This window comes from Physcomitrium patens, chromosome 11 (genome assembly GCF_059467195.1).
Source record: "Physcomitrium patens ecotype Gransden chromosome 11, ASM5946719v1, whole genome shotgun sequence".
Lineage (NCBI taxonomy): Eukaryota > Viridiplantae > Streptophyta > Bryopsida > Funariales > Funariaceae > Physcomitrium > Physcomitrium patens.
Window position 1 is genome coordinate 365,743 of NC_143420.1, and position 18,636 is coordinate 384,378.

Below are 18,636 nucleotides of genomic sequence, written 5' to 3' on the forward strand. Positions count from 1 at the left end.
GTATAAATATTTTAATTCATAGCTTGATTCAAATAAGTATGAAAAGAGTACAAATTTTGATTTTATTTTTATCTTTTATGGTTATTTTAAGTATTCTTTGACACATCTTCTTGATTTTTTAAAAATTTGCATCTTTAATTTGGACCCAATAGAAATTCCAAAGAACAATACTTTTCATGCCATGTAGTTTCTTGAAATTTTAAAACAAAATCTTTAATTTTTTAAGTTTATTTTCAAGAAAAATCAATTCTTTATCTTTGGTATCAATTACCCATGTCTACTTTGAAACTTGCCCCTCGAGCCATTGTTGTTGTGTTCAACGTGCCCCTGTCCAAACAAATTATTTAATTAATTTATTGGTTACTATGTGTCTTGAATGTAACATTGTGGATTTGAGTTTTTGTAAAACATTCACCTCAACGTTTTAATATACAGCAAAAATAAATGTTAGAATCTTTTCTGAAAAACCAATTTTTCAAGTACTTTTTCCCCTGGTTCTCTTTGAAAGTTGCAGAATAGAATATATTGGAGAAGTCCGTCCAAAATCATATAGTAATGTAAATCATATGATTAAAAAATTACAACAATCATAACCAGTGATGCAAGAAATACAACTCAATTTTTGTATAGAATGATCATAGCTTACCGTAAAAGTCTAGAAACCCTCGTTTCTTAAACTCATCATAAATTCATCCACAAGATTCTAGATAAATCAACTCAAAAGTACCCCACAGTCATTTCAAAAAAGTTAATCAAAACATTGGCTAGTATATTACACATAGCAATTTTTGTTACCAAACAAGATTGAGACAGGAAATTACCTTTAATTCTGCTGACTTGTGAAATAAAATAAAAAAATAATTCATGAAGGCAACATTCTTATTATTAGTGGTGTGAAATACATTAATCCAATAGAATGTTTTCACAAATTATATCCAAATTCCAGAACAACTACACGAACTTGTGTTACATGCACATGCAAGAGTAATAATCATTAAACTATCAAGATATGTGTTCACTTGGTTATTGTTTAACACTTACATGTGGTATGAAGAACATAATTAGATAGTTAACAAGTTACAAAATTTATCCAGCATTTGTTTTGAAAATGAGAAGCGGTGGAAAATTACAAATCTTGCAAAAAAAAGCAAGGATGTGCACATGATACATATAACACAAAGAAATTGCTCGAAGGATTTCCTCGAAGAATGAGATCAATAATCTTCAGCAAGGCTACCACCTACCCTTGTGAAAACTTCTCTAGAAATGGCTCCTCAACACCGTCTTTTGGTGGAGAATCGCTAAACGGCGAGATACCAACACCAATATCCTGTAAATTCGGTGCTGCTGGATCAATGATTGCTTTGTCTGAAAAACTAGGATGTTTTTCTTTCACGACATGGGCCACGATCACTGTGATATCGTCCAGTTTCCCACCTGTATGTAGCGACCACATCATTAGCCATGGCAGTCCAGTTCACTACGTCAGTATCCCACGGGAACTGAAAGACTTGTGAGATAGGTACCTGTCAATTTATGTCCTAAAATTCTCTTGTACCAGGGCACATCGAAGCCCTGCAAAGAGAGACAATCAAACAAGTTTACAACCATAAATTCACAATTGGCCCACAAAAAATCAGTTCATCACCCACCAGCCATACCATTGCGGCAAACTCGTTCAACTGCAAAGGATGTTGGAGATAAACCTTCTGAATGGCTTCTTTGGTGTAAGGTGACTCGTACGTGGTATCCCTAGAGTGCTTGCTCGCCAATACTGCCAACGCATTTGCTGCAGCCCAAGCAACTTGATATGCTTACACATAGGCTGTTAAAAGACTGCGCATAGGTCTAGATAGAGCGTGTTGAACAAATAAATTTCGCGTAACGGGCAAGTTTAATCCGTGCTCAGTTTGATAACCAAGAGAAGTACATCATCCATGGATTACAAATGGTGTCATCATCTCACGACGTTCTATGACTGATCGGCGTGTACTTACCACCCCGTTGGGCAGAGTCCTGATCAGGACCACCAATAGTGCTAAGCACAGACTCAATATCTTGGTCATATAAGTTGTCGAATAGCCCATCAGAGCCCAAAACGACCATGTCCCCCTGCTCGAGATCTGTTTTAAATACCTGCTCCAAATCCCAGCAACTCCACTAATAACTCAGCCCGAGGATTCATCCAGCATTAATCAGCATTCATTAATGATCGTACTACATTCCCAACACATTTGCCGCATCGTCAACCTGAACCTTGCCAGATCTTGCTTCAATTGAGCGAGAGTACCGTCAAAGTCCTATTCTGGCACGTAACCAGTGATGTTTCAAAAGCATACCACTGCATCTGCGGCTGATTGACCACCTGGATCGGAACTAAATTGATACGGACAGTCGAAATAATGCTGCTGTGGCTGTGTTGCAAACACTATTCGACCTGCAGCACAAAAGTATCATGACACACTCATATTTCCTCCAACTCCAATCAGGCTCTAGTTAGGAAAATTCAACAGCAACATAGGATGATTCAGTAAATGAATACGGATATGGTTCGACACAAACCTCGCCGAAGGATCCGAAGACCGCAATCACCAACACTGGCTCCATGCAGACTGCCGTTCTTTTCCAGTAATGCCACGATACTGCCTTTCAGAGATGCCTAAGAAGAGTCAGCAATCCTTGGCATTGAAAAGCTTTGATGTTGCCATATCCCTACTTTTTGCCGATTCGCGTAATACGTTACAAAATCACTAAGCAAAGTGATGATTCCTGAGAAACTCACACTGTAGCAGCTCCAATAGAGGTCGTTGCAGTACGGGCCTTTTCTAGCAGCATTTGTGCATCAAAATCCATCTGACCATGACATTTACACATCGTCAACGTGCAACTCATCAAGTATGTGTGTTATTTCGTTCCCGCTTCGCTTGCGAGCAGATAGCAGTCAGTGTAAACCAATGTTTAAGGCACTTCATAGGAAGTGAAAAGAGGAACAACGAATGCTCTGTCCCTAATTCAGTACCTATAATAGGACTACATTGATTTTGGAGCAGACCTCCTCAGAAGAAACAACAGCCTCAGCATTAGCCATGAGCTCTCTGGAATACAATGCTGGGTCAACATTTTGCTCTGCCCATCTGTTGCACAAGCAACCGGAAGAAACCTCTCATCACCATAGTATTGCGTGCTAATGTGATTCTACTATCGATCATGAACAAGGAAAATGGCATTCTCTAAAACGTGTCCAAAAACTGGCATCCACTTGTTTCGAGGGACATCATTTAGGTCACTTGCAGAGGTACGACACTAATTGTTGCAGATGTGGAATGCACACAACGGGCAGCACAGTCAACCTTACCCGGAGACGCCATCGGCAATCCCTAGGACACCCCCTCCATAGTCACTCACGAAGTATGCGTCTTCGCCGCCTTTGTGCGCCTGCACACAAATACTCAGATCAGCATTGCCAACCGTTTCTGTCGACAGAAGAAGCTCCACTTACTTAATGGCGACAACTGTCCCAAGATACTAATATGATAGCGTAAAGCTCTCATTACCTTGGCCGGATGTGGGATCGTGGCAACTCCAACTGCAAAAGCAAGATTCATGCTGCGTACACCAACTGTAGCAAAGTCACTGATCATCACAACCCCCGGTAGGACATGACAGTGTCGACGCACGAAACAAATAATCTACAAGCCGAAGAGGAGAATCCAGAACTGCACGAGATTTGAGTAACGGTTTCTCCGGACTTCTTGGCTTTCCTTTCTCTATAGCGATCCTCCTATCTCACAACGTTCCTGCCTACCAGAGTTATAACTTCGATCCAACTCAACTTTGAAAGGAAAACCGAACAAAATCGAGGCATTCAAGGAGACCTTCGAGACAATAATATCACTTCACAGTCGGAAATTGCAGTCCCTCCACAGAAAATCACCAAGTTAACAACTTGGACTCGACTTCCCAAGTATTCGCACCCTATTTGTACACGAATTGACCTGGCGATATAGCACGCAGGAATACTCTCTGCCGGGAAATTACTAGCGTCTTGAAAAGAATCTGGTCGAGTCAAATACTTGATAAGACCTCAGGCACTCTAAGTAGTATGTATGAGTTCCGCACAAGCTCAAATTCAACAAAAACGACGACAAAATGCACTTAAAAGGAAATATCAAAAGATACCGACGACTACTACCCCTAAGCTTCTACTAAGGTCCATAGCAGCAGCAGCTTGCCAAATGAAACAGTAAGGAGAAACCACCGCACTCAGATGGATTCGAAAAATGGCAAGCAAGAATTCTACGAAAATATCAAAGTAGACTCGGGAGAGTGGACAGTCGCTAGATCTTGGGAAGCACGGGCGGTATGGACAATCAAGCAAGCAACTAACCTCAATCAAGAAGCAGCACGAGTGAGTGAGTGAGTGAGGGAGCGCAGGGACACGAGGAAAGCTCACGATCACGAGGGGACCTGGAGATGCATCGCAGCCGATGGCGGCAGCAAAAGGGGAGGGAGGGAGACTGGGGAGGAGGAGGAGGCTGGACTTAATTGCGATGGTGCTGCAGGCGCAAGTGGGCGTGTGGGTGGGGCACACCCTCCCTCGTTCAACTGTGTCCCAGAAACTTCCCCACTCAATCTAATGCCTCCGCCATCGTGGGCCGTCGGATCACAGCCGCCGCTCAGATTCAATTTCAACCGCTGATCGGATTTGTGTACCACAACCTATACTCATCACAGACTGCTTATAGTTTGTATATAAAAATTATATATTTGGAAAACGAATGATGCTTTTCTACACAAGAATACATTTAGTTTGTCATTAATTGAGTTAGGGTAGCAAACAAAGTAGCACGTGCTTTGATACTTGATTGTATTATTCTAACTCACTTTTAGAATATCCAAAGCTAAAAATAAATAACTCTACGTAATTTTTATGACTGAGGTTGCAACTTTTTTTTTAAAGTGTTACAACATACAAGATGGGAAACATGTCAAGATTATGCTTGTGAGATTTTATTTTTATTTTTATTAACATCCATAATTAGTAGAAGAAACAAACAAGTATAATTATTAGCAATCATGTCAAATCAGGATAGTGAGGCGCCACATTTTCAAGAATAGCAGCCATTCTTAAACAATTTATTTCTCAAATATTCTGATTCTCTTGTTTATTTTTTTCTCAAATGAGGACATTGATCTTTGAAGTACTTGAAATTTGGAGGAACTCTCGTGATTATAGGATAGAAGCTAGGGTCCATGGCTCTTTGCCATACATGTTGTGGTGTTGTGGTGTAATACAACTATATGGTGAAAGATAAAAATACGGGTTTTATTATAGAAGAGTCTAGTTAAAAGACATGGTAACAAAACATGAATAAAAGTGAAGGAGGTATTAAAAACTAATAGTATTAATCCTATTATTTTATATAAAAAAGATTTCTAATTATTTTGTATAGCCATAAATAAGACACAATAAAGTGATTTAGAAAAACAAATAATATGGATATCTTTAGTGAAAAGTTAATAGTAATTAATAGTAGTTATTACCTTGAAAAACCAAAAATTGATATCTGGAGAGGACCGGTTGGGAAGTAGGATTATAATCAAATCCTTAAATATAAAACTACATACTTATTGTCAAGGACAAAGACTCGATGAGGAAAAATATATACAAAAAGGCTATCTCGATATAATAAGTCAAAATATAAACAAGTAGGTATATTAAAAGGAAACTGGAATGGCTATTGCCACAAGACAAGAAACTAAAGACTCTTGAACCTGGACTAGAAGCAAGAAAGGAATTGACAAGAGTGAAGAAGCCATCACTCTTGTCTCTATATATACTATCTAACTAGGGGCTACGTGGCAACGTTCTATAGGACCTCCAATATGTGTTGACTTTGTAGGACACATGCCTTCACTTACAAGGCAAGTTTTTCTACGTGTGGGCCACATAGTTAGCTTGATCTTCAAGCTAACAACATGTGTGGCACATGGCCAACTTGTTGACCACGTTTCTAATCCAAAAAGTCAATTAAAGATACCTATGAAGTCAAAGCAGCATCTAGGAAGTTTCTAGAAAGCTTCTATATTAAATATTATAGAATTAACTTACTTTTATCTACTTTTACTTACTTCTACCTATTTCTATATGTAATTATTAGCTTACATGATTATGGCCGTGACATTACCCCCCCTTCTAGAGACGAGTTCCACGAGGAGCGGTCATCATATGTTGAGGAAATCTATGATGCGACGAATTGTATTTGCCACATACTCTGATCTCTGTTCTCTTCGAAGATGATTGATAGGGCCTCTCAACCATCCGTAGTGTCCCATACCAGTGCGGGAAGACCACCCAGTTATTTGATCATTGTTGAGGCCTTCGTAACTTCCTTCGAATAGAATATTCGGAACACCATCAGAGTTGTTCCTACTTCTAGCAAAATTACCAAACATCGAGAGTCCCTTTACAAATCGTGATACCAAACGAGTTGTATCTCACCATCTATTCGAGGAAGAACATGTCGTTCTTGAAGATCTTCATCTCGATAGCATCGTCTTCAAGGTTGTGACAATCGTAATGTCTCGTCCGACAGGTCAGCAAACGAAGGTTCTTGAGTTGAATCCGCTGGTTATTGGCTCTCCATCTAATTAGCGTCACAAATGCGAAGAAGTCACAAACAAGGATAGGAAATTGAATGTTATCTTGCCTCAATCTTGTCTCTTTTATAAGAGAGATTTTCATCTTGGTTTCGATGGATGTCGTTGATGAAAAACTTTGACTTTAGCTGATGCATTTGCTAGATTCCTGGATGGCTCCTATGTGCGTTCACTAATATCATATCCGCGCCAATGAACAAGATATTCCAGCTTATTTCGGCGCTGCCTTGAGTCTAATATCTCTTCCACCTCAAATTCTTCATTATTATCTACTTCTATAGGAGGCGGTGGCATTTGTCTTCTTCCTTGTATATCCACTGTCTTATATGGTTCAAGAAGAGACACGTGGAATACAGGATGGATCTTCATTGACTCCGGTAGATGTAACCGATATGCAACTGGGTTGATCTGTTCAGAAACAGAAAAGGGGCCAAGCCTACGATAGTCCAACTTGTCACAAGGTCAAATAGTCTTGATATTGCGACGAAGTAGCCATACCTTATCACCCACGTTGAGTTGTGGTTGCTCCTTACGATATAGATCTGCGTTTATCTTTTGTCGTTCTTGAGCTTCCTTCAATTGTGTCTTCATTATTGCATGTAACTCTGACAACCGATTTGCCATATCTTCTACTGCAGGATTATCAACTTTTGAAAAATCAAAAGTATCAAGTCGTGGATGATAGCCATAATTGGCAAAGAAAGGTGTTTGTTGCGTGGAAGAATGTACTGTATTATTATAAGCAAACTCTGCCAATGGCAGAAGGGTTATCCAATCATCTTGTTGGTAGTTGATGGTATACCTTAAATATTGCTCCAAGACTTGGTTTACGCGCTCTGTTTGTCCATCAGTTTGAGGATGGAAAGCCGAAGATAGCTTTATGTCCACTTTTAAAATCTTGAAAATGGTCCTCCAGAATCTTGACACAAATTGAGTTCCCCTATCCGATATGATATCTTTAGGTAATCCATGATAGCGATAGATATTATCAATGAAAAGCTTAGCTGTTTCTTCACCTGTGATAGATTTTGTACATGGCACAAAGTGTGCCATCTTGGTGAAACGATCTACTATCACAAATATAGAATCATAAGATCTTGAGTTTGGAAGATCTGTGATGAAATCCATAGAAACAGAAGACCATGGTTGTTCTGGTATAGGTAATGGTTGAAGAAGTCCGTAAGGTCGATGACGAGGAATTTTTGATCTTGAACAAATATCACATGATTGTACAAAGTCTTTAACTGACTTCCACATTTGTGGCCACCAAAAATCTCTTGATATGAGTTCCAAAGTCTTATTATATCCAAAGTGTCCTACTGCTGGAAAGTCATGACGTGCTTGAAGAACACGTAAACGTGCTTCTCCTTCTGGAACATATAGGCGTCTTTCAAAATATAATAGATTATTCTTGAACTCGAACTTAGAAGGATCATGAGACTTGGAAGAATTATTCTCGATATCATAAACAAGAGGGTCTGAGGACATACTGGACTGGATTTGCTTGAGAAAAGTTGAATCAACAGTCAATGTTGATTTCATTGCTCCGAGATGAAATTGCTCCGGTTTCAAGAGGACCGTTCTTTGTTGCTCAAAAGCTGCATCTCCTTCTTTTGGTGCAAAATAAGAACGTCTAGATAGGGCATCGGACAAACCTTGTTGTTTTTCTGGCCGATAAGTGATAATGAACTCGAATCTTGACAAAGACATACTCCAACGAGCTTGACGACGATTCAACACGCGTGCTGACATGAAATACTCGAGGTTCTTGTGATCTGTATACACAGTGACTGGACTAGAAGCACCTTCTAGATAATGACGCCATTCTTGAAAGGAATCCACGATTGCAAGAAGTTCTTTATCGTGGATCTCATAATTGATCTCGGCTGCTGAGAATTTTCTTGAATGAAAAGCTATCGGATGAAGTTTGTCATCTGTTCCCATTTGTGATAAAACTGCACCCAAGGCAAAATCTGATGCATCTGTTTCCATAAAAAATGCCTTGGAAAAGTCAACACGATATAAGACTGGTGCAGAGACAAACGATGTCTTCAAGGCTTCAAATGCTGCTTCCGCTTCTTGATTCCATTGAAATTTATCTTTACTAGTCAAGCGTGTAAGTGGAGCTGCAACTCATGAAAAATCTTTGATGAAGATCCGATAGTAATTGGCAAATCCCAAGAAACATTGGACATCTCTTACTGTCCTTGGAATCTTCCAATCCATGATTGTTTGGACTTTCTTAGAATCCATCATGAGACCATCATTTGAAATGATGTATCCTAAAAAGTCAACTTGAGTAGTGTGAAATACACACTTTTCTATCTTGGCGTACAATCGTGCATCTCTAAGTTTTTGTAATACTTGACGAACATGTATTTCATGTTCTTCGACGTTCTTAGAATAGATCAGGATATCGTCTAGATAGCAGACGACAAAATTGTCTAAGAATTCACAAAATACATCATTCATGAGATGTTGAAAAGCAGCTGGTGCATTCGTGAGTCCAAAGGGCATGACATTCTATTCGAAATGTCCATACGTGGTTCGAAACGCAGTCTTCCATTCATCTCCTTCTTTGATCTGTACTAGATTATATGCTCCTCTTAGATCTATTTTTGTATAGATCTTAGCTTGATTCAACTGGTCAAGGAGTCCTGATATCAAAGATAATGGATACCTGTTCTTGATTGTGATCTTGTTGAGTCCTCGATAATCAACACACATTCGTAAAGATCCATCTTTTTTCTTTACGAATAGAATTGGAGCTCCTGCTGGAGATTTTGAATGGCGTATGAAATTCTTCGCTAAATTCTCGTCAATATATGTCTTGAGTTCAGCCATCTCATCTTGCAATAAACTGTAAATTGGTCCAAATGGTGGCTGAGTTCCTTCCTTGAGGTCGATTGAACAATCATATGGGTGATGCTCAGGAAGAATATCTGCATTCTTTTTCTCAAAAACGTCTTGATACTCCTCATATTGACTTGGAATGCCACTTGAAGTCTTTACGTTTCCAGAAATAGGTGCAACATAAATAGCAAAAGTTGATCCTTCTTTTGCTGCATGTATAAATGCTTTTGCACCTATCAGTACGGGTTTTACTATACTAGACTTATAATTTTTTACTTGGTTGGTAGAACTATTAATAACGCTCTGGAAAAAGTCAAGTTTACTTGAATTCTAATCTATTCGAGGGTTATATTTTTCTAGCCAGGATAAACCTAAAATAATTGGATTGGACGGGGATTTAATTATGTTAAAAGCTATGTAGCTATCATGACCGTCTATTGTTACTTTTATAGGATGAGTTTCATGAGTGACATCTCCAGAAGACAAGAGACGATCATCTATGACTTCTACATGTACTGGTTTAGGTTTCTGTACAAAGGATATTTTACGACTTTTAACAAATTGTTCATCTAAAAAACATGCTGAGGCTCCCGAATCTAATAAAGCAGAGGCTTTGTAATTCTTAGGTCCTAAATATAAGTCAATTATAAAACAAGGAGAGGGTTCTGAGGAGAGGATAGGACCTTCATTAGGAATTGTACAAGGTTCCAGCTGCACGGTCCCTATTGTAGCTGGACGAATCCGTTTTCCGACATGTTGTCTTCTTTGACCGTCGTACCCCTCATTTTATAGTTGCATCATTTCTTTGGACAATGTTGAGCAGTGTGCTTAGGTTCTCCGCAATATAAACATAATCCTTCTTGACGACGACGAATCTTTTCTTGCTCAGTTAGGGGTTTAAAACGTACCGCGTCAATTTGCATGTCTTCTACTTCCGAATGTACGTTTGGCAAAGATGTTGATGTTGCCATTGAGTAATAACGTTGAGGTTTCCGTGAATGATTCTCGGATCGAAATTCAAAAAGTCGATTATCACATTTTACCGCAAAATCGATTGCTTGACTCAAAGTTTGAGGATCAGGTAAGTTGAGCATCAATTTCTTTACTTCGTATTGCAATCCATAAAGAAATTGACTGATGAGTGCAGCATCATCCCACTTGATGTCAATTGCAAGTTGTCAAAATTGTGAAGCATATACTGTTACTAAGCGATTTCTTTGTCGCAAAATTCGGATCTTATTTGTTGCAACACGAGTTGCATCGTGTTCACCATACATAGATCGAAACTCCGCCAAAAAAGCTTCCAAATTATCCAATATTGGATTTCGTTGTTCAAGAAAAGACGAAAACCACGATAATGCAGAACCAGAAAGTAGAGTGTCAATAAACCTGACTTGTGATCCTGGAGTTGGATAGCTTTGCGGTTGAAGTTCAATTGCCAATTGTACTTGATTGATGAACCCTCGAAACTTTTATCTCGTACCATCAAATTTCTCAGGTAAGGCAATTCTTGGTTTTCTAGTGCTTATAGGGTGTTGTACAATTAGAGAAGGAACGTGATTTGTTGTAGATGTTGAAGCAGCTCTGATCATCTCTATATCCCCACTTTCTGCTATTCTTGTTCTTTCATGTGTTGGTGAATTGAGTTGATGCATCGCAAGCATTAACTCCCTCATTTGCTCTTGCATTTGTGCCATTGCACTCTTCATTTCAACAAGCTCTGCCATAATGACACTAAGAAGAAAAATTTGTTTGATACTGCTCAAGACAAAAGAAAATAAAGACTTGATAACAAAGAAGATACTAAGAACAATATCAGTTTAGAAGTGGGTAATCCGCAAACTTCTAATACGCTTATGCCTTGTCAAGAGAAAGGGGTAATCCACTCTTCCTCAAGAAAAACAAAGCTCTGATATTATAAGTGTACTCTTGTCAATCTGTCAAGGACAAAGACTCGATGAGGAAAAATATACACAAAAAGGCTATCTCGATATAATAAGTCAAAATATAAACAAGTAGGTATATTAAAAGGAAACTGGAATGGCTATTGCCACAAGACAAGAAACTAAAGACTCTTGAACCTGGACTAGAAGCAAGAAAGGAATTGACAAGAGTGAAGAAGCCTTCATTCTTGTCTCTATATATACTATCTAACTAGGGGCTACGTGGCAACGTTCTATAGGACCTCCAATATGTGTTGACTTTGTAGGACACATGCCTTCACTTACAAGGCAAGTTTTTCTACGTGTGGGCCACATAGTTAGCTTGATCTTCAAGCTAACAACATGTGTGGCACATGGCCAACTTGTTGACCACGTTTCTAATCCAAAAAGTCAATTAAAGATACCTATGAAGTCAAAGTAGCATCTAGGAAGTTTCTATGAAGCTTCTATATTAAATATTATAGAATTAACTTGCTTTTATCTACTTTTACTTACTTCTACCTATTTCTATATGTAATTATTAGCTTACATGATTATGTCCGTGACACTTATGGCAATTCTAGGATTTCTTTCTAATCAAAGTATATGTTTTAAGAGAAAACTTTAGGATGGCTATTTTGGCATTAACTTAAGGTGATTTGGATGCATATTGATTTTTGAGAGCTTTTCAAAGTTATATATATATATATATATATATATATATATATATATTTAGAGATTTTAGGTTTAAAAAAATAAAAAGAGACTTATATATTTGAAGAATTTGAGGATATTATAGCAAATGTCCAAGTAAAATTTTATGAGTTTGTTATTGTTCTTGTTTTAACTGTATTTTGAAATTTTGAAATGAATTAAACATTTAGATTGAAGGAATTAGGAATTTTATTAGATTAAGATCTCTGTTATTTGAATTTTAGGATCAATAAGGTTTTTTATGCCTTACAATTTGATTTTGATCTGAGTCCTCAACCAATCCTCTCCAGATACCAACATCTAGGTTTTTTAAATATTTTTTTTAGAAGCTACTATTTATTTCTATCTTAAAATATCAATGATACTAATTTTTCTAATCTATCTTTTTTTATCTTATTTTTGGTTCTTTTGATACACAAAAAGATTGCATTTATACATATTATTTTTACTACCTATTTAATAATGGCAAAAAGATAGCATTTGTACATATTATTTTTACTACCTATTTAATAATGGCAAAAAGATAGCATTTGTACATATTATTTTTACTACCTTTTTAATTTTTATTTATATTTTTATAATATTTTGCTACTATAATTTTTTTCATAATATATATATATATATATATATATTAAACTTTTATCCAATAGCTATATACTATAATATAATACTCTCTTTTAATAGTGCACCTATTGCTAACTATTATGCTTATTTAAGCTTATTTGATTGCTACTACAATATAAATCATAGCTAGGCATACTTTTATTTTTGATCAAAAAATTAAAAGAGTCATTACAATCAACAAATATAAATTTCTACATTAATATAATGGATATCTTAAAAGAGCCTCTAATTATCAAAATCAATACCAAATTATTAAGGTTTCTAGTGGATTATTTTATAAATAATTTTTTTTATTATATATCTAATAATGGAGCAATCATGCCCTCATTCAAGGCAATTTTTAAGACATTAGATTCTATCCATAAGTAAGTTCTATTTTGTAAGAAATTTATGTTTAATCCAAGAATAATAGAAATATTCTTTATTTAGATAATTGACTATCTTAAGGATAAAATACAACTCAAATTTGAGTATCACAATGTGAAGTGTGATTACATAGAGTTCAAGATTTATATGTATGATTTGATAAAAGAAGCTCTTAAGATGCCAAAAGATGGATGGATGATGCAAGAAGGTATGCCTTGGCTAAGACACAAGAAGAGCAACTAATTAGAAATGATCAATGTATTATTGGGCCACACCAAAGATATCAATACTAATGACAACAAACTCCTCCACCTTGTCTATATTTCTAGGGACAAATAAGATTCAATCATCACAAGAAAATTGGTTTTATAAATTCCTTGATCCACTTCTCCTCAATGCTTATTAATGTATCTTATATGTTCCATGTCAATTATAATTAGTACATGAACAACATTTAGATTAGTTATGAAGCTATGTACTTTATAATAGATACTAATATAAGTCCTATGGTTTGCTATGACAAATTATTCCAACTATTTGATATAATTGATTGGACTAATTGATATGCAAATCACAACATCTTAATTAATCGATAGATACAATTTTTCAATGTCCTAATTATTGAATATTTTTAGATCCAAATTTTGAATACAAGATGAAGCATATGAAGTAAAATGTTTAAAATTTTGTTGTTAAATGTACTATTACAAGATTGCAAACTAAACCTAATGATAACATATTGTTGTGAAAAATATAAAAAATTAAAAATTAAAAATAATTTCACAAATTAGTTTATTTTTAACTCTTCTTTACCTTCACAATTACAACAATAATTTGAAATAGAATGTGACACATTCATTCACACCTCACCCCTTACACAATAAACATTTATCGATAGACAATTCCATCTTTTCTCTTTCTTGATGCTTCTATTGTATCAAGCAACCCAGGATAGTTAACTTTAATGAAATCATTCACTTCTCAAAGGTGTAAGATAAACATATTCAGGAACCGAAATATTTAACTCGACCAGCTGACTTCACCAACAAAAGTTATCGAAATATGAAAGCCCTATGATTGTTCGATGTGACAAAACATGGGCCGGCCTAATTCGTCCGATCCCTTGCTTCCACCAAAAGCACATACTCGGCCGACTTTGACCATCTAGAGTGCTTGCTGCTGCACCGGAGAAAGCAGCTCCACTGCGATCCGCAAACTGCATTTGTTCTAACACCGCCTGGTGGGCTTGCAGAATATGCACCGGAATAGACTGGTGCAGTTGGATTCTAACATCAGCTGGCAAGCATACTCGATTCTGTATATGAGCGAGAGGTATCTAAGTTCTGGTCTCCACTGCCTTCGGAACTTCCACCATCTTCACCAGAACCTACTTCTCCACCACTTGATTGGTGCAATTAGCCATTCCCATGGTGCATGAATTCCACCTTCAACTCTAGAGTTCTCCATCTCAAATCTAGACTTTTTCCACTTAGAATCACTATCTACTATTCTTATAGTGCTATGTTTATAAACATCTTCTGATAATATAAGTGTTTCTCCTTTGCTTCCAGTGTCCGCCTTGTACTCTCGATACGTGGCAATGTGATTTACTTCTTCAAAAGATTCTGATTTTGACAACTCACAAATTTTGTAAAATACTCCCGCGTTCCCTTCCTTCAATTTGATAATTAACCTCGAGTTGTTGATGAACTTCGTCTTCATCGTAGCTGATGGAAATACCCACCCACCGTCCTACACATGCATTTGACAGTTCCAATAAAACGGCAACATGGTAAGCATGTAAAACTTCGTCTTCACGTACACCTAATATTGGAACCTATGGAGGTGACCTTCATTCAGAAGACCTCCACCTCCAACATACCTATCCCTGTCATATGTCTTCCCCTCAAAGCTGGAGGGTTGATTTTGTTGGAAATAACATTATTAATAATATGATCATTTGATACACAATATAGTTTGTGTAGAAGGGTGACATCAAGAGTCACAACTCTTGGTGTAAGGTCAATACAGTATAGATAATATTCTATATAGGAGATTAGTGTAACATAGAGTATAATTTTTCCAATACTCCCACTAATACACTAATCTTCATCTTTTAATTAAATTTCATCCATAGCAAAAGTTCATCTATTTTGAAAATGGATATGTATGAGAAATATAGCATTTCAATCTCCTTTTTGGTGTTGCAATGTTGGAAAGCTTTTTTGCAACTCTTCCATTGCTTCTTCAAATTTGAGAAGGTATGTGTTTCTTTATTGAATTGTATTTGCTTGTTGCTTCTTGTTTTTTGTTCATACGTTTCTTGTTTTCTTTTTTGTTGTTTCTTGATTATTCTGTTGTTGGAAGAGATACTGTGAATGCAAGCACAATAGCAAGTTCCAAAGGAGGTATCTAAGCAAAGTCAATTGTGGATGCAATCGCCTCAACATCAAATTCCACATCAAGTCAATCCACAGAATCCACAATAAGTGTGATGGCAAGCTTTACAACAAGCTTGACAATGAACCTTCTAATAGGCTTGGTTGAAGGCTTTGAGGTGGGCTCTACAATAAGCTTAGTTGCAAACTTTGCAACGGGTCTTACAATTGGTCCTATGATAGGTCTTGTAGTTGGCCTTGTAGTGAATTCCATAGAAAGCTTGGCTGTGAGATCCCCAATAAGTTCTATTGCAAGCCTTGAGGCAATCTTGACTATGAACTGTACAACAAGCCTATAAAAGGTAAGACTTTTCTCTTAGAACTATGGATAGATATGTTTTCTTTAGTATTTTGATATGTCATGGATTTGGAATAATTTATCTTATTAGATTGTCTCCCACTCCATGATATATCAAAATATTTATGTTGTATAAAATTATATTATTTGGAAGAGACTAGTAATGCTTGAATGATTGTAGAATAATTTGTTTTTTTTGTATTTAGAGGACGTCAATACATGATTAATTGTGATAGGCATTATAAATATTTTTCTTTGGAAAGTAATTTTGTAAATATATCTGCTGTCATATGTGTGGTTGGTACATATTATAATTTGATTTCTTTAGAAAGGATCTTCTGTCTGGTGAAATGATATTGCGTGTCCACATGTTTGCTTCTAGAGTGATATTTGGAATTTTCACTAAAAGTAATGGCACTTTGACTATCTGAATATATGGTAGTTGGTACATGTTCAGGGAATCCAAATTAATGTAATAATTTTCTCAATCATAAAGCTTCACCTATTACTTTTATTAGAGCTATGTATTCTGATTCTGAGGAGGATAAAGCAACAAATTGTTGTTTCTTACTACCCCAAAAGATAACTCTTTCAACCAGTATGAAGTAAAATCTAGAAGTGGAGCGATGAGTGTCTTCATTACCTACCCAATCAGCATCAAAATAACCATGGAGAATATCACCTTGACATAAGTGTTGATATATTATTCCAAAATTTAATATGCCTTTTATATATCTCATAGTTCTTTTTAAAGTTTGAATATGTATAGGTCTTGGTTTAGAGAGATGTTATAATAAACTGTTGATAGCATAAACACAATTAGATCTAGAATTAATAATGGCATGTATTTAAGTGCCAACAACTTGAGAATAGGGGTAATTATAGAAAGTAATATAGTCTTCATTACTTAAAGAAATACTTAGCTGAATTGTGATACTTAATGGATTAGAATTTAACATATTGAATTCATTAAGTTTATTTATTAAGTATTTGGTTTGATGGAAGATGATCCATCTTGCTTTTCTATTTGTTAGTATGGCATTGCTTAAAGTATAATGGATTTTTCCTTCATTGGACATGTCAAATTCTTCTTGGAGAATGTCTTTGATTTATTGAATTAAAGAAAGCTTGTTGCTGATAAGAATACAGCCATCAATATAGATTTTAATTATAATAAAATCCTCATTATTTTCTCTTTTGATGTATATGTTTGCATCTAATTCAAGGTGTTTGCATTTGTGAAGGATTAAATATTGATCTAATTGTTGATACCATGATCTAGATGATTTTTTAAGACCATCTAGGGATTTATTTAACTTACATACCTTATTAATATGTGTAGAAGGTAATCCTTTAGGAATAGTCATATAGATATCTTCTTCTATAAAACTATTTAAAAATATTATTTTAACATCTAGTTAATGTATTTTCAATTTATGTTGAGCAGTTAAAGCAAGAAGAACTTTGATAGAGTTAAGTTTGACTGCATGAGAGTATATCTCCATGTGATCAATACCTTGAAGTTGGATGAAACCTCTTATAACTAGCCTTACTTTATTTTTGTCAATACTTCCATCAACTTTAGTTTTTATTTTTAAAATCTACTTTAAAATAATTGATTTTTGATTAGGAAGTAAACTTGTTATATGCCATGTATTGTTCTTATTTAAGGATGTAATTTCAGCATTGATTTCTTTTTCCTATTCTTGAGCATCAACCCTCTCCATTGCTTCTTGAATGGAGTTTGGAGCTTCTATATGAGTAGAAACAAGGTGGACTTGGTGATGCCAATTACATTGTTGTTTATACTCTTTTTTGCCTTGTATAGACTCTAACAATCTTGTGGTTGGTTGAATAATTCTTGTTTGTCAAGAACTAGAAGGAAGATTTGGAATTTGCAATGTAGAATGGACTTCATCATCTTTAAGAGGTAAGATCTCTTGATCATTTAGTAATGATAGTTGAGAGAAGTCTTCTATGATATTAATGTAAAAAGGAGGTTGTTCTCCCACATTTGAAGAAGTATTATATATTGGTTGTTCATCAAATACATGTGTTTTTTTTTGTAGTGGTGGCATTAGTGGGAAAGACATGCTTTGAATAAGAGGTATGTTTTGCTCATTGGTTCTTATACTTATTGAAGGATTTTTGAATAATTTTAAATCTAGTAAGAATTCTTCATTGTCTTTTTGTGTCAAGGACAAGAACTCGATGAAAGCTAAAGAGTAAGTGAGACTTTTCTCAAAGAAATAGGACAAAATAGAAATATGTATATTAAGAAAGAAATTAGAATGGCTATTGCCAAAATACAAGAAAACTAGAGACCCTTGAAACTAGACTAGAAGCAAGAAAGGAGTTGACAAGAGTGAAGAGGGCTTCACTCTTGTCTCTATATATACTATCTAACTAGAAGCCACATGGCGATGTTCTATAAGACCTCCAATATATGTTGACTTTCTAGGCCACATGCCTTTGCTTGCAAGGCAAGTTTTCTATGGATGGACCACGTAGTTAGCTTGTTCTTTAAGCTTCCAACATGTGTGGCACATGGCTAACTTGTTGACCAAGTTTCTAGCCTAAAAGTCAACTATAGACTCCTATAAAGTCAAAGCAGCGTCTATGAAGCTTCTAAGAAGCTTTTCTAGAAGATATTACACAATTAACCTACTTTTATCTACTTTTACATACTTTTATCTATTCATATAGGTAATTATATATATGTCCGTGACATTACCCCCCCTTCTAGGGACGAGTTCCACGA

General features: G+C 35.9%; 1 protein-coding gene across 1 annotated transcript; it reads right to left on the reverse strand.

The window, feature by feature from the left end:
• Window positions 1–1,061: 1,061 nt before the first annotated feature.
• Window positions 1,062–4,083, reverse strand: LOC112288200 (putative protein phosphatase 2C 26). Its single transcript, XM_090254004.1, has 11 exons — window positions 3,876–4,083; window positions 3,555–3,606; window positions 3,356–3,435; window positions 3,053–3,134; window positions 2,783–2,853; window positions 2,563–2,642; window positions 2,340–2,437; window positions 1,998–2,136; window positions 1,707–1,789; window positions 1,527–1,575; window positions 1,062–1,437 (listed from the first exon to the last, which is right to left on the reverse strand). The coding sequence occupies exons 2-11, from the start codon at window positions 3,603–3,605 to the stop codon at window positions 1,241–1,243; spliced, it is 930 nt and encodes a 309-aa protein (XP_090110130.1). The 5' UTR covers window position 3,606; window positions 3,876–4,083; the 3' UTR covers window positions 1,062–1,240.
• Between the last annotated feature and the right edge of the window lie 14,553 nt (window positions 4,084–18,636).

Coding starts and splice junctions, on each gene's coding strand:
- LOC112288200 (XM_090254004.1), bottom strand. CDS start 3,605: ATGAATCTTGCTTTTGCAGTTGGAGTTGCCACGATCCCACATCCGGCC. Junction 2,137..2,339: donor AATCAGCCGCAGATGCAGTG/GTATGCTTTTGA, acceptor GATTTGGAGCAG/GTATTTAAAACAGATCTCGA. Junction 1,790..1,997: donor GGACTCTGCCCAACGGGGTG/GTAAGTACACGC, acceptor CTTGGGCTGCAG/CAAATGCGTTGGCAGTATTG.